We start from the raw sequence: 14,966 nt of genomic DNA, 5'->3' as shown, positions 1-14,966 counted from the left end.
GAAGAGATAATGAGGGAGAGTCGTCTTTGTTTGCCAGATGCTAGAGCGCATTTCTCTTATGTGACTGTTGTGATGACAGATGAAACCCAGCAATCCCATCACTGACCTCTCTCTTTCTTTTTCTCCTTTTCCTTACCCTTCAATCTCCCTTTCACTCCTCCCCCTCCTTTCCCACAAAACAGCGATCCCTGGAATGATCGTTCCGCCCATGTAGAGGATCTGGGGTAGCTGGAGATTTGGGAATGCTGAGAGGAAAAGACGCAGTAGCAGGATCTGGCGAGTCTCTGTTGTGCTCTGGAGCTGAAATGACTGAAGTCAAGATAAGACTGTTAAACTCAGGCCTTTCTAACTGAATTTCATCGGAAGGGACATGGGAGAAAGAAAAAAAAAAGAGGACAATATGAACTTTTGTGATGTTGTTTCCCTTTTGGTTGATTTAGCGCAGCTTCACTGACACAGCGATGGATGGAGTACATAGACTGATAGTTCGCCCACAGTGTGACATTGACCTCATGAACAAAAAGCATTTATTTATCCTTCTGTCTCCACCTGTAATGTTTGTGTTTGATTGCTGGAGGCCCCTACACCCTTCCAGAACACATTTATGAAGTTTATCCAATGCCTCATTTTGACTCACAAAAACCAACACTGCGTGAACAGAACAACAGCACATGCCACAAAGAAACACTGAGAAGAGCAAAATCCACCCCTAACTTTTGCTGCTAATTATCACATAAATCTAAAACTAAACAGTTGCTCAAAATCACCCAGCATTGTTTCAGCGTTGCAAACTATGCCTTCCTTCTTTGTTCTTCTCATTTGGTTTGTTTGTTTGTTGGAATTTGGAAAAAAACTGTGAGGATTGAGCTGTTTGCAATATGTGTTTCTGCTTGTCACATAAGGAGAAAAGGCAAAAAATGTTGTTTTGCCTTAGTAGACCTTTTGTCTAAAAATTTTAAAGACTTGAAAAAGCCAGAAGATGCGTGTTCAGCCAGCACTGTACTGAAGGAGCCTAGCAATGATCAAATTAGAGTAAATAACGTGATATATGTGATCTATTTTTGTACATAAAAAAAGCCAATTTTTCATTTCCCATCTCTTTTTTTTGCCATAGCTACAGTTTGAAATGTATACAATTAATGTCTTAAGGCAGCTTCTCAGTACAGACGATAGATTTACAGTGTGTGGTCAATATCTCATCCACTGAACACGGAAAACATGGATTTGGATTCAAAAATGGGGATTCCTGTAAATTATCCTATAAATAGTGTATTTATCCCTTGCATTTGTACATTGACTCAACCTTGTTTAGTTGTGTTGTGTATGTTTAAAACAGTAAGTGAACTGTTTTTTTTGTTTTTTATGTACTGTTGTTTCCCACTATTTAAATGCAACTTTTTAAATCTCCCTTTTTATGTTGTTTTCATTTGTTGATTCAAAACATGCCATTGTCTATTTTTGTATTATTTGTAAGTTAATAAAAAAAAAACTTTTTTGTTCTTATAAAAATGATCATTGTATGGCAAAAAGTAGCATCTTATTCAGAGTATTTGGTTGAAGTAGATTTTTGAAGAATATAAACATACATTAATATATACTGTAAATCTATATCTTTTGGTTTAATTTTTTAAGGCTTTCTGAATGATGCTCTTCTAGAACTGATAATATGCATGGGTTCTTCTCTGTGTGTGAAAGCCAGAAGAACTTTAAAAACACTTTGATTTATCTTTTGTGTGTTTTTTCCTTTTTTTTCGCCCTCTGTTCTTTCTTTTGTCGTTTCTGCCTGCTTACTTACTGTATCTATATACTTTTTTTTTCTTTTTTTATGTCACTGTAATCTTTACCAGCAGTCTAGATGCCTTAACAATGCAAATTCATTCTTCATTCAATCACGTGTACAGTTTTCTAGCCTCACCACAATTGTCTATTGCCACAGGAATTCATGAGAACTTGGGGAGAAGCACAAACCCACTCTGTTTGGTGCTGCAGCCAGACTAGAATACAAAGAGCCATAATTCAACAATCACAAATCCCCGCGTACTATAATGCTACAGCAACAGCACCCTTTGAAAGGAAGTCAGCGCAGCCTGACTGTTTTGTTTGCCGCACATCAGTTTTCATAGATACACTTTTATTGACAATGTGTAGCCGTTTTTCTTCATTTCTTGACTCATTAAATAATTTCAACAGCATGACAGTAATGTTTTTCCTTAACCACTGGATCGCAGCTGTTTCAATTGTACCACAGAGTGGCACAAAAGTGAAGCCAAGCACCGTCACAGCACAATTCTAATCTCTCCCGTGGAGTCGCCGCTCCGACTCCAGTGTCCAACAGCCGGTTCCCTGTTCTGGCAGCTAGATAATGCAGCATCATTACAAGCTAAACAGGACAACAACATGCGAGGGTGTTTGAAAAGGAAGCTCCTTGGCCCATTAGCCATTTCTGTGGTCTTTGTGTCTGCAGTGTGTCTTCAAGCTGTTGCTGGACAGAGAATAGGGCTTTTCTCTCTGCTTTTCTTCTCTAGAGCCTGGTTTTGTTAAGTGGGCAGAAAGGATCGTTTTAACGGAGGCGCCTGCTGACAGACAAGTGTTTTTCACTCACTTGTGTGCCTGTGCTGGGGCAGGAGGGGCCGCAACATATCTGTTTCAAATGAACTACAGAGGTCTGTTGTCATACAATGGCATCTTTGTAAGCAAAGTCCCATCCATGATATGAAAATCAGTAATGAGTGACAAAGTTTTGTACTTAAGTAACAAACAACAACAACAACAAAAAAGATTTAAACCAAATAGCTGTTGTCTATTTTTTCCTCTGTCTGTCTTTGACTGCAAATACACTGAACAGCTCTATAATATAAGGGAAGAAAAAAATCTACTGTATAGATTGTTATTGTTTTTGATGAAAACTGAGCTGTAAGATAACTTTTGGATTCTCACAATGTTAATTAAAGTTACCTCTTGTCTGTGACTTTGTCAGGTGTCTTTTCATTTGTGATTTCACCTTAGATAAGGTTAAGTTTCTTCTCTTTTTTCTGAGCGACTTTCTCCAAACATACGACAGGAGAAGCTACGAGTGAATCCACAGGTCAGATCCAGGCCTGCATCCCTTTCCCAATGCAGCTCTCTCTAATGAATCTAATTCATTAAGGCATTACTGATGGCATGGTGAACATGGTTAGCCTGACAAGTTTCCTCCTAAACATATTAGTTAATGATGATTCCAAGGTTATTAATTGCAAAAGCACCAGCCCACCATAATTGAGTCATCATTTGCATACCCGGTCATCAGCAGAAAATTAATTCCTTTTTTTTTTCCTTTTTCTTTTTTTTCAATTTTGCATATCTAATTTATAAGGATGCAATTGAATTAGCTTGTAAACATAGCAGATCCCTAGATTCTGCTGAACTCAAAGTATTCTTGGGTCTACAAGGTAACAGGAGAGTTTTGGAACTCCAGCGAGGAGGTGGAGGGGCGGGGGGGGGGGGGGGGGGGGGCAGGTGACCTGGAAGTACTGATGAAATAAGAACTCATAAACACTGAGCGTGCCTGTGTGTGTTTACTTCCTTAATTGCCCAAAGCTTCATAGCTGTGCTGGGGCCTTTTCTTCAATATCCAATAACCAAGTTGATAGTTTGCTGACAAACAGTAAAGTGGGAGGTAGAGAGCACAATGTAGCAGTGAGAGGGGGTATTATTGAATTATGGGGGGGTTACAGAATTATGGAGGTTGCACACTTAGTCCTGAGGAAAATGAGACCTAGAGCTTAATGTTTTTGATTAGCAAGCTGAGCACCGACGCTGGGCTGCACTCCACGGCTCCTGGGACTCGACTTTTCCCAAATGTAGAGCTGCACTAAAGTATACACATTTGAAAAAAAAAAAAAAAACGCTCATAAATCATACATACACATAGACAAAGGGTGGATTCATTTTGCTTTTTACTTCCAGCTGTTTTTTCGGCCTGGATAGACTGGTCAGTGTGGGAGGAAGACAATAGGAGTGGGAGGCCGAGGGCAGAATGCAGCCAGCCGACTTAGGCCCTCCAGAGACCCAGCATTAAGGGAGTTATTCCCAGATTACACTCGGATGCAGTGGGCATGTCACACATCAAGAGGGGTGTTGTTCGGCAGCTTGTGTGCTGCAAGAATCCCTGTAAAATATATTAATGCACACATTTTTCATTCTTCTACTCCACCTTCTTCGTTTTCTCATTCTTCTCCTAGCTTGGACACATGAGGGGAAGAGGAGCGGAGAGCCGTATTTGAAAGAAAAACAGGAGTCCCCATGGGGATTCCAGATAAAGAAATGGAAAGGAGAAGATGGGAGTGGATGTATGGGGATATTCAGAGTGGAAGCAAGCCTAGACAGTGAGCATAACTCAAGAAGTGGAGGAATGAATATTAATAGTTTTGTGCCTTGGAAAATAGTCACAATGGACATCATAGAAAGATGTAGACAGGCTGATTCCACACCTTGCCTTACTGGCTGTGTTGCATGCATGAACACATAGTAAGAGCCTGGCATTAGGAAAGCATATCTGAGTTGACACACTAAAGATGAGTGTGCACTCTCATTTGGATTTGTGCTTTCGCTGGTGTGGTCGTTTCCCACAGTAATTATCCTGGCGACTACGGGCGTCTGTCTATGATCTGTGTGGTACCTGTCAGAGGGAGCCCAGCAGGGCCCATGCTTTATATTCCCTGTAATTGCTGCTGCTAATTTACTGTACGTTGGCCTAATGAGTAAGGAGGTGAGGGGCTGGGGTACGTAATGGATGTTAGAGAGATAGAGATGGGGAGATGCATTTCAGCACTGCCTGCAGAGAGAGGGAAGAGGGGAGGAGGCCGGCGAACTGTGTGTGTTAAGCAAGCATGTAGAACACTTATCTTTATTGTTCTACTAAAATGAAAAAAAAAAAGATAAGCTATTTGCCCCCTCCTCCTCTCCTTCTTTCTCCCTTTGCATCCTCCCCTCGGCTGATGGTACAGTGTCGACTGCTGCGATTGCATTACACCAGCCTTTTGTTATGTTGATTAACGATAAAAGTGGATCCACAAATAATATATAAGTAATCTTTTCAATTTATTCAGATGCTAATTAAAGTTAGATAGCTCCGAGATTGTCTTTTCCCCTCATCTGCACTGACGTTCGCACGGAGGCAGAGACAGTCACATATTAATGTCATTCACACTTTGAAGCTCCAACGACATCTTGTGATGAGGACACGTCCACCCTTCATTTCTCTCTAATGAGGTCGCGATAGAGGCCAGTGGTTTTGCGGCGCACACACACGGCTGTTTTCTTGGGCGCACACGCCCTCTCTGCACCCTCTCGATGAGCGCTAGATTGACAGGGTCGTCTTTGATTGATGCACCGTGGTTCTTCCACATGTTCTACAGCTCAGTCATTTAATTGTGTTTCCTAAGCATCATTAAGTACCATTATATTCTATCATATTCTAATGAGAGAGGTGGCCAGTCACAGGACAAGCTAATTGGTGATTAATGTAGTGTATCAGTAATAGACAACGCAAGATTGGCCATTTAATGACACAACGCTGTATTTAAATGCTGAATATGTAAAAAACAAACACACAGGGCAGATTAGAGACTGTTTGAAATCAGAGTTGATACATTGTCACTCTAAGGTTTAATCTCATTCTCTTTCATGGACACACAGGCTCCTACCTTGCTCCTTTCCACACACATGCGCCCACTCATGTCCTGCATTATTTCCTGGGTTGTTCACCTCTTAGCTACATTACACACACTTATTCAGATAATGCTTGAACCCGTCTCTGCAGGCATAACTCACCTGCTTCTCCAGATTAAATGCTAACTCAGTATTGATGCACAGCTTCGCAGGTACACACACACACTCGCACACAGACACAAGCGTCCTCCTCTGGTATTGACGTGCCGTGCGGCTGTAGGTGTTTCCATTTAAGGTCAGTCAATTGCCTTAAGTATGTAATGTTAGGAGGGGGGTCCGTAAACATGTCAAATTAGTAGTAATGAATGACCAGGCACCGGTAGGAGGAACTGTCAGGGTGCGCGCTCGGGACAATACATTACCCTGAGTTATCCTGGCCTGCCCTCATTGTAACACACACACTGATGGAGCAGACATGGGGTGTAAAGTAGTGGGCCCCATTCAGCAGTCACACACTCTGCTTTAATGGGCTGCTGGGGTGATGGGACAAGAAAGAGCTTCAAAACAAGAGGCAGTCCAGAACTTAAGTGTTTGGAGATGGTTTGATTTTGGACGGGGTGTATGATTTTACAATTTTAAAGACTGCTGATATAAGTGGGGTTACAGAAAAAGAGATGGAAGACTGAAAAAGAGTTGGAGATATGGAGAACTAAGCTCGAGGGAGAGAAAAACAAACTGTGGTATTTATTTTTTCTGCTCAGTGTTGAAACAGGAAAAGAACCTCTAGTTTAATAAACCATGAATCCTTTCACAGAGGGTTTGTATGTTATTCTTCGGAGAAAACGATACGCGGGGAGGGAAAGGGAGATGGAGAGGAGCAGGGAGCAGCAGGGGAAGTGAAAAAAAAGGTGCTCTGCAGCCATATGAATGCTGGCTCCCCCTTTACTGACACACACACACTAATGCGTACACTCCCCACTTCCATGCTCTATGTTAGTTTTGGGTTAGAAGGGTGGGCTGGGAAGTTGGCGGTGCTGGTGGTGGTGGTGGGGGGGTGTATCCTTCCAAGTTGAGCCTGTGAGAGAAATAAGAGATATAGTTTCCATCTGTAAACAGTTAAAATTTCCTCTTTTTCCTGTTAGCATTTGACGGTTTTTTGAAAATGGCCCTCAAACAAATTCCCTCTGCAGAAAATAAAAACATCTGTTCACCACAACAATGCGTTTACATTTTTGTGTGGAATACACAAAACTAAAGTTAAGAAAAAAAAACTGTCCTCTTGAATTTCTATTGCAACCACCACACTGTGGGTATAGCGATGAACAAACATGTAGACAAACTTGAACCTCCTGTATCTGTATGTTGTCTCCTTCCATCCCCTCGTCTCCCCCTTTCAGCCTCTCCTCCTTCCTCCTGTAACAAAGGTTACATTGATAATTTTTCTAAAAGAGTCCCTGTATTTCCACATAGCCCTGCCTCTGATATGTTTTTCTTGGCTCCTCACACTTCTACTTTTGTCATTCACTCGGCACATTTTAACAAATTAGAAACATTAGAAACCGGGATCGCTGTGTGATGTTTTGGTTTGCTTTCGAGACTCTTACAGTCCCCACAATTATATTTCAAAACACGAGAGAATTGTTTGACAGCCGAGCAGAGGAAAACCCTAAAATAACTTGTTCATTGGAAACACATGCTCTCGCAATTAAAAGCCGACTTTTTGTTAATGAGCGTTTATGCTGGTTCATTTGTTGCCGTGTGAGAGGTTACAACAGGAGTGCGCGTGCATGTGCTCTTGTATGTGTTAGGAGTGTGAGTATAGTGTGTTTATGTGTGCGTTTGGGTAAGGGACAAAGGGACACAGTGCTCCACATAACAGCATTACAGATGGCTGTTGTGAGTGGTTGTGACAGTGAAAGCGAGTGAGTTCCCACTCCATTCAGATGTACTCTGAGTGACCTTACAAACACTGTGGAACTTAAACAGGCCCCCTACCTCTCGCTCTCACTCTGGCACACACTGTCAATTCTCACTCAGCCCTTGAGGGGCACTAAAAGTTGTTTCCTGCGCCAGGAATACATCAAGGGCCAAGAATATATAAGCAGGAGAGATGCATAACTACAGTCCAGGAAAACATAACTTGGACTAAGTAAATATTGGACTGAAGGATTAGTGGCTTTTGCCACCTATAAAAGCAAGACAAGGTATGCCAGACGGACTTAACGACCAGAAGCTATGACTTTGCCATGGATTGTTTTTATCTGGGAGCTGCGGCGGACAAAGAGGCACTCTCAACAAGATTGCTTTATGGATCAAGACAGAAAAATTCAACCATTCTTTTGTCCTTTCAACAAACTCGGAGTTTAACCAAAGTGGTTAGAATGAGAAGAGTGGTAATCGCTGTGTATTTAGATCAATTGATGCTGGCTTCTTCCCTCTGACATAATTCTCCTATAACTCATTTTGTTTCTGATTATCATCATTCTTTATTCATTTTAAATGAACACTCCACTGTTTTTAAAAAAAATAAAGTGAGGTAAAAAGAAAAGACTCAATCAGAGTTGGAGTCTACCGGTTTGAAACTTGCAGATGGCCGGTGATAAAAAAAAAAAAAAGCTTACCTGCTGTCCCTATGAGACAGTTTACTGCTACCAACATTATTTATAATGATTAAATTGCTGGAAAAAGCTTGGTAAATTTAAAATATCTATAAGGAGATTTTTATGAATGTTATTATTTTATTTGTTGTAATTTCCTTCACCCCATATCCAACAAAACATGACTAAAACATAATTTAATTAGTCTTTTTTGAAAATTATTAAAGCAGTTTAAATAACTTTTTTGAAGTTTTTATCATACTTCCAAATACCACATTTAAGTACTTCCAAATCAAAACATTTTCCAAAACTTTTAATTTTTTTAACTCAAAAAACCACAGCCGTCCCATTAAATTTTCTTTTTCTTTTTCCATCAGAAAAATCATCCCCTTTTCTGACTTTCATATGAGAATTTCTGCTTATCAACTTTTCTTGCCTCTCTCCTTTTAAAACAGACAAACATCTTGAAGTGTCTGTCTCAAAGCATTTTTCTTCTTGCTGTGAAGTCAAAGCTGAACTTGATAGTTTTCTTTGCTCACTCATTCTTTCGCTTCTTCATCTGAGCCAGCTCCTTTCTGCTGGTGGTTTGGGAAACAACAAGAATGCTTTATATTCTCATGTGGTCTGGACCGCAACATTTGTTTTCAATTAGACAGAATTTGGAAAATAAATTCTAGGGAGACATGATGCTTCCAAAATGAGCTCTTTGCTAAAACCCCTCACTCCCCATTGTTCAAAGGCGCTCTCCCCTTCACTTCCTCCCCGTGCACTCCTCTTTTCCTCTGCTGGTTTTCAGCCAAACAAAGTCACCTCATGTGGTACTGTGGGAGAGATTGTAAAAGTTTTCATTGACCACATGTGGAAGTGATTTGGCTGTAATCTGCAGTAATTGAGACAGCAACACAGAAACAGGCTGGAAAAGATTGGCCTTGTGTTTTTCTTTTGGGTCACAATAGGCTTATCTTAATATTTAGCATCGCGTCACATTTGTTCTTAAGAGCTGACTGATGTCAACAAATGTAACTGGAGACCACGAAACTCTGCTTTAAATAACAGTGAGGGTGGTTTATCCGTTGGGAAAGTTCCCGCATCTGTGTCAAAGTGACCTGCAGAGTTGGACATGCGTGACATTTAAAAGCAACCGTTGTGATGAGAAACAAAATTGCTGCAAAAAAAAGGTATAATAGTGTGACCCATTCTAGATATGAGGCCCCAACCCGAGTAAAACATACATACACATATTTACACACTACTGCTAACGGGCACATGGAAGTCAAAAGCACTCTGCCGAGCTGCTAGTGAGGTGCAAATGGTTTGCTCCAGTGCATGACTGACCCATCACTGCTCTTTCACCTCCTTGCTCTTCCACACACTCCTCCTTGACTCTGTCCATCATTTCTCCACCTCTCTCTTTGCACTTTTGTCTCAATGCCCTCGTCCTCCTTCGGCTCTTTGTCCTCTGCCCATCACACCGGCTGAAAATCCAACTCCCGGCTTGTTTCCTTCTCCTCGCTCAGCTTGACGGCTCTCTCTTGCACACACACAAGTCACTCATCCACATCCATGTTCCATGATTCCTCATTTGATTTTTTTTTTTTTACTTTTTTTTTTTCCATACTAATTTTCATTCCAGAGCCCAAAGCCATACAGATATCATAAAAAAGGGTGTCAGCTGTGAAGCCACAATGCCTACAAGTGATTAAAACCCTTCAACTGTGTGAGTTGCTACGTCACAATCATTAGTCTTTTCTTGTCCTACCTTCTGGCTGTTAAACCCACAGCGCTTCACTTGCCCCGCCCGTTAATAATATTCACTTTGTCTCTAATACATTAGCCGGTGAATGATAGGGCAAAGCTCTGTTCTAATTGCTTTTCTTCTTGTAAAGTCTCAATTCATTTTTGCTGAGGAGACACAGAGATGTGCACCCCTGACATACACACGCACACATGCGTGAAGGGACGCACACAGACAGACATATATGTGCACACATGCTAGAGATATAGTTTCCCAAACTTGCACTTACACACACAACCTTCCCTTTTTTTATGATGGATGGAGCTGAGGATGCTTAGGGGGGAGGAGGGAGGAGGTACTATGTGTCTGCCTATGTGTGTGTGTGTGTGTGTGTGTGTGTGGACAAATGTGTGTGTGTTAGTTAGAAAGAAAGAAAAAAGGGGAGAGAAAGAGAGTCTGAGCTGAGGAGCTCTGATTAACGACACAGAGAAGGGGTCCCAGAGGAGCTGGGGGAAGAGCGAAACTATCTAGGGCCAGCTGAGAACGAAGGGTGTGTGTGTGTGTGTGTGTGTGTGAGCGTGAAACAGAGGGCACAAAAAACAGGTAGAAAATGGAGGCGGGGGGAAAAAAGATGTTTTCCTTTCATGCCTTTCATTACACTCGTCCCCAAAACATGTCGAACTCCGCATATCCATCAACATCTGCAAACAAACTTCATATTGGCCTTGCTCATGCATTCGTTCTCTTCTACTTTGCAGATATAACACACACTTTTAAGATTAAAATCTCATCGCCTCGGATATTAATGATCCCAGAGTCTGGTGCCTCAGGCTTCTGTCTACGATGCTGTCAGAAGAGGAAACAGAGTGTGTGTTGGCAGAATGCAGACTATCACCTCTCCTTGATGGCACATGAGAGTGGAGGTAATGGGAGTGTAATGGCACCTTAAGTACTCTGCTCTCACTGACACTGGCTGTATAGCATTACCCCCGGTGTGGAAAACACTGTGTGTGCAGATGACGAAGTGCGTGCACTCACAAATATGCAAGTTTTTCTCAAGTTGTTTTGACGAGTGTAGGGGTGTGCGCGCGCATGTGTGTGTGCATCTGATAAAAGAGGTTTGATCAAGGTTTAAGTGTGCCGTGTTTTCCCAGCGGGTCGTCTGAGTTGCAGCGATCAAAGTGGGAGATGGAGGTTAACTGACCAGACCCGAGAACCTCCACATCAGGACCTGAGGGACTCCTCTCTGTTAGCCCAGACACCAGTCGTCTAACACGCTCACATAAACACACACAATCAGCCGATCGGTGAGTGTAGATGGGGGCAGTTTGAGTGATCCGGGGGGATTTAAAAGATCTGCAGCGCCCAAACTAACTTTGTCACTTCACTCTCGCTGCTGTACCCTTTCCCACAGTATCCATTACCTGAGATGCGCTCGCTGGAAAACATCAAATAGCTTTATCCAGAATCCTGCCTCAGTTCTTTCACAGAGATATGCCTTCCACTGATATGGAAGTCCTATAAAGTGAGTATAAGTTATATAGCAGGGGTCCCTGGAGAAAATCCCAGTGACTAGTCTTGTAATAAAAAGTTAGACTGTATTTTTGAGTCGCTTAAAGTGTATCGACTTGTGCTGAAGGACTGAGAGCAGTGCACTTCTGCTGGAAGTTAAACTGGAAGTTGTATTCTCATGAAAAGGAAAGTGTGTGAATGTTTACAGCTGTGCGTATGAGGAAGTGCAGGAATAAGCGTGCGCGAGGACGTGTTTGAAAATGAATGAGAGATAACCATCACAAGCAGCTGCCGAACTGAAGACAGACAAGTAACAGCAGCCAAATGCTGCTTCCTAGAGCTTAATGTAATTTAATTGTTGATTCCACAGCTGATTACATTTATGAAGTATTTTACCAGTTTAGAAGTGGGCAATCTTTTGTGCATCACTGCAATATGAAACATCCCTCATGTCTTGCATGTAACAACTTGTAGATAAGATTTAGGAGGAACAGGCAGCAATAAACCCTTACAGTTTCAGAGTTAATATTATATATACAAATTTTGCCACAGTAAGAGTTTAAATATTTAGTCATTTTCTTTTGATTTCTAAAGAGAGAAAAAAATAGATAGGGAAGAATACAGAAGCCTCGTTTTAGCCTGGATGTTCTTTTATTAACACGAACATGACCCTGAGATTTATTTTTGAGCTGATGCCACACAAACACACTCTACATTAGACCATCCAGCTGCTGTAAATTAGAACCCTGCAAAACACAGTCAACCTTTTTTTATGTTTTTTTTTGTATCCTGTTAATAGCATAAAGTGTTTTATGGACATAAATTTGTAAAAGTCTTTAAAATGTATTACAAAATATAACATTTAGACTGCTACAATTACCTACAAATTTTCAAGCACACCAACATTTATTGTGTGACACATGATGGAAGGAAGATTGAGCTGTTTTCGCTTAGAAATTACTTATTGTGGTTATAAATCCAACATGTATTACTAGGAAACATTATAGGAAGAAATAAAAAGCAGTTTTTTAAGCTCTTTAAACAATCATGGTCACCATACAGACACTCAAAAAGGCAAAAATAACATTAAAACAATGATTCAATAAATCTTGCCAACGCCTTTTATTTTCTAGATCTAGATTTTCTACATTTATTTTATAGATCAAATAATAAGACAGACATTGCAAAAACACACACCCAATACCCAACAACTAAGTCCAATCTGACAAAAACAGAGGACGGGGAGCAGGAAGGATCAAGTAAAAGAAAAAAAATTCAAAATAAAACAGTCAAGCATTTCTAAGGGGCAATCTTGACAACCATGGTGATGGAAATACACCACTGTCAATATAGAACTTAGTTACGCCATTTTAGTTCAAGACACAAATCATTCCAGTTACCTTTTTCAAGCTTAGAAATGAAAGTTTTAATAGTTTTTTCTAAAGCACATAGGATGAAAAAGGAAGGTCGAAAAGGCATGCCACAGTATTGAGACTCGTTCTTTAATGTTGCGGCACAATTAGCTTTTTCTCTCACACTATTATCTCTTGTACTGGTCTGGGTTAATGGTCGCATAAAAGATTTTTTTTCAATAAAACCAAAAAGGAGAAGAGTTTGTATTAAAAATCAAAGTTTAGTAATCTGAGTAAAAAACCTTCCCTAATAAAAAATATCAACAGTAAGCAGTAAAAGAAAAAGACTGGATGCATTTCTTATTATACAAATAATACACAAGCTGAAACCAATTTGCATTTTTGAAACAAGAACAGAAGCAAACGTTTTGTATGTCAGTCTTAGGATCGAGATGAAATCTTTTTTTTTTTTATCAGCTTTAGTATAAGTGTCACAGCCACAAGTTTAAACCTCTTAGACTTCAAGGACTTTAAGAGACACTTATCTCTTTTTATGGCTTTTTGTTGACATTAGAAAAGTGTTTTGCAATCCCACTAACATAAATCAAGATATTTTATAGTTTGAGAGGCAAACAGCCAACATATTTGTTTTGAATTCCCGCTTCTCAAAGAAGGGAATGTGTGTTGTTGTTCTGCATGCATGGTTGCACAAACAGGCATAAGATTCTGTACCAAGTGGCTTTTACTGTGGTTTAGAAAGCAGAAAAAAAAGGATTCTCTGTAGGAATGGAAACAGATTGACAACAAAACCAAATGCAACAATTGCTCCCCTCCCTCAACCACATACCTTGTCAATCTGTATGGAATAAGAACAAAAACAGAGCATCTATTTTATTTCCTTCATGCATTGCAGCTGTAATCTGTCAGAAAACACTGCCAAAGAAATGTCGTACAATTTTTGTGAGGAGAAAATAGCTACAAAAGTTAAATTGAACTTAATGATTGCATAAATGCAGATGAGAGATGTGAATAGGACCCGAACCCAGAAAGTCGGGCTGTTTGAGTCGGTGTCATGTGTTGGTTTTTTCACGTTTGTGTGGGACAAGGGGGTGGGGCGGACAACCCCACTGCTGGGTAACATCTCTGTCAGGGCGGCTTTGCTCCATCACCACCCTGCCTTCACGTACACACACACGCACACACTCCATCAACACCCGCTCAGTGCTCATCAGTCGCAGCGGCGCACATGTGGCCTGAGTATTCTAAACAAAGCTTTATAAAGAGCTCAACTCAGACTGCCCAATGTGACTATCAGGGGCACTAATGACGCCTGGAGACCACTAAATACGCCACTGACAGACCAAAAGCCTACATGACTTGCACTCACACACATTACTTTTGGACAAACTCCCACAAACACTGTTGCAAAATGGAACACATACTTGCTGTGGCAAACACACAGAAGCACACAAGCTGATGAGTACACACCAACACACCTTGTGCCCAAGGGCATCTGTCCGCAGCCTAAGAGCTCCCAACTGTTGAGAAGAAACAGCTCAATTAGCTCAGTGGAGGAACTAACGAAACACATCTATCCATGTGCACACATACCACCCACACACACGCGCTCTCTCAGAATCGCATTGATCCTTTCCCAGTCTGCGACTCTAATTGGTGTGTTGATGATGCTGCAAGCGAGTGGGATCCTTCAGGCAACCATAACATGACTTTCAGCTCTTTATTTCTCATTTAACTTAAAAAAAAATACTCCCACGGAGCCTTCAACTTACACACAGTAGACTGCATTCCATCTGATATCCCTTTTGTTGGCTTTTTCTTTAGTCCCAGAATAACAATTTGTTTTATTCTGAAATTTTTGTAATATCATCCCTGAAAAGACTTCAAAATGGCAAGAAGCACACTCAGTGGGCCTACAAACCCATTCCACTACCATAAATATCTAATGGCTTGATGACTAATTTGCTCCCAATAGATTAACAGTTGTAAAAACCCTTAACACATTATGTGCATGTCCATTAAAATTATGCACGCAAATGTTCAACGAGCACCTGCAATTCAACTATACTCGACACACCCCCCCCAAGACACATACACAAT

At 40.9% G+C, this 14,966-nt stretch overlaps 1 protein-coding gene across 3 annotated transcripts in view; it reads left to right on the top strand.

Moving 5' to 3' along the window:
* The window catches only part of LOC101162765 (transcription factor COE1), a 55,752-nt gene extending 52,784 nt beyond the window's left edge, over positions 1-2,968 (top strand). For all 3 annotated transcript variants that reach the window (XM_011480367.3, XM_004073412.4, XM_011480366.3), the window contains one exon: positions 183-2,968. In XM_011480367.3, coding sequence (XP_011478669.1) covers positions 183-214 — 32 coding nt within the window. In that variant the 3' untranslated portion in view covers positions 215-2,968. The remainder of the gene's footprint in view (positions 1-182) is intronic.
* Positions 2,969-14,966: the final 11,998 nt, after the last annotated feature.

The sequence above is a fragment of the Oryzias latipes genome, chromosome 10 (assembly GCF_002234675.1).
Source record: "Oryzias latipes chromosome 10, ASM223467v1".
Classification (NCBI taxonomy): Eukaryota; Metazoa; Chordata; class Actinopteri; order Beloniformes; family Adrianichthyidae; genus Oryzias; species Oryzias latipes.
The sequence above is the reverse complement of the archived record's forward strand: the minus strand, read 5'-3'. Positions and strand labels throughout refer to the sequence as shown.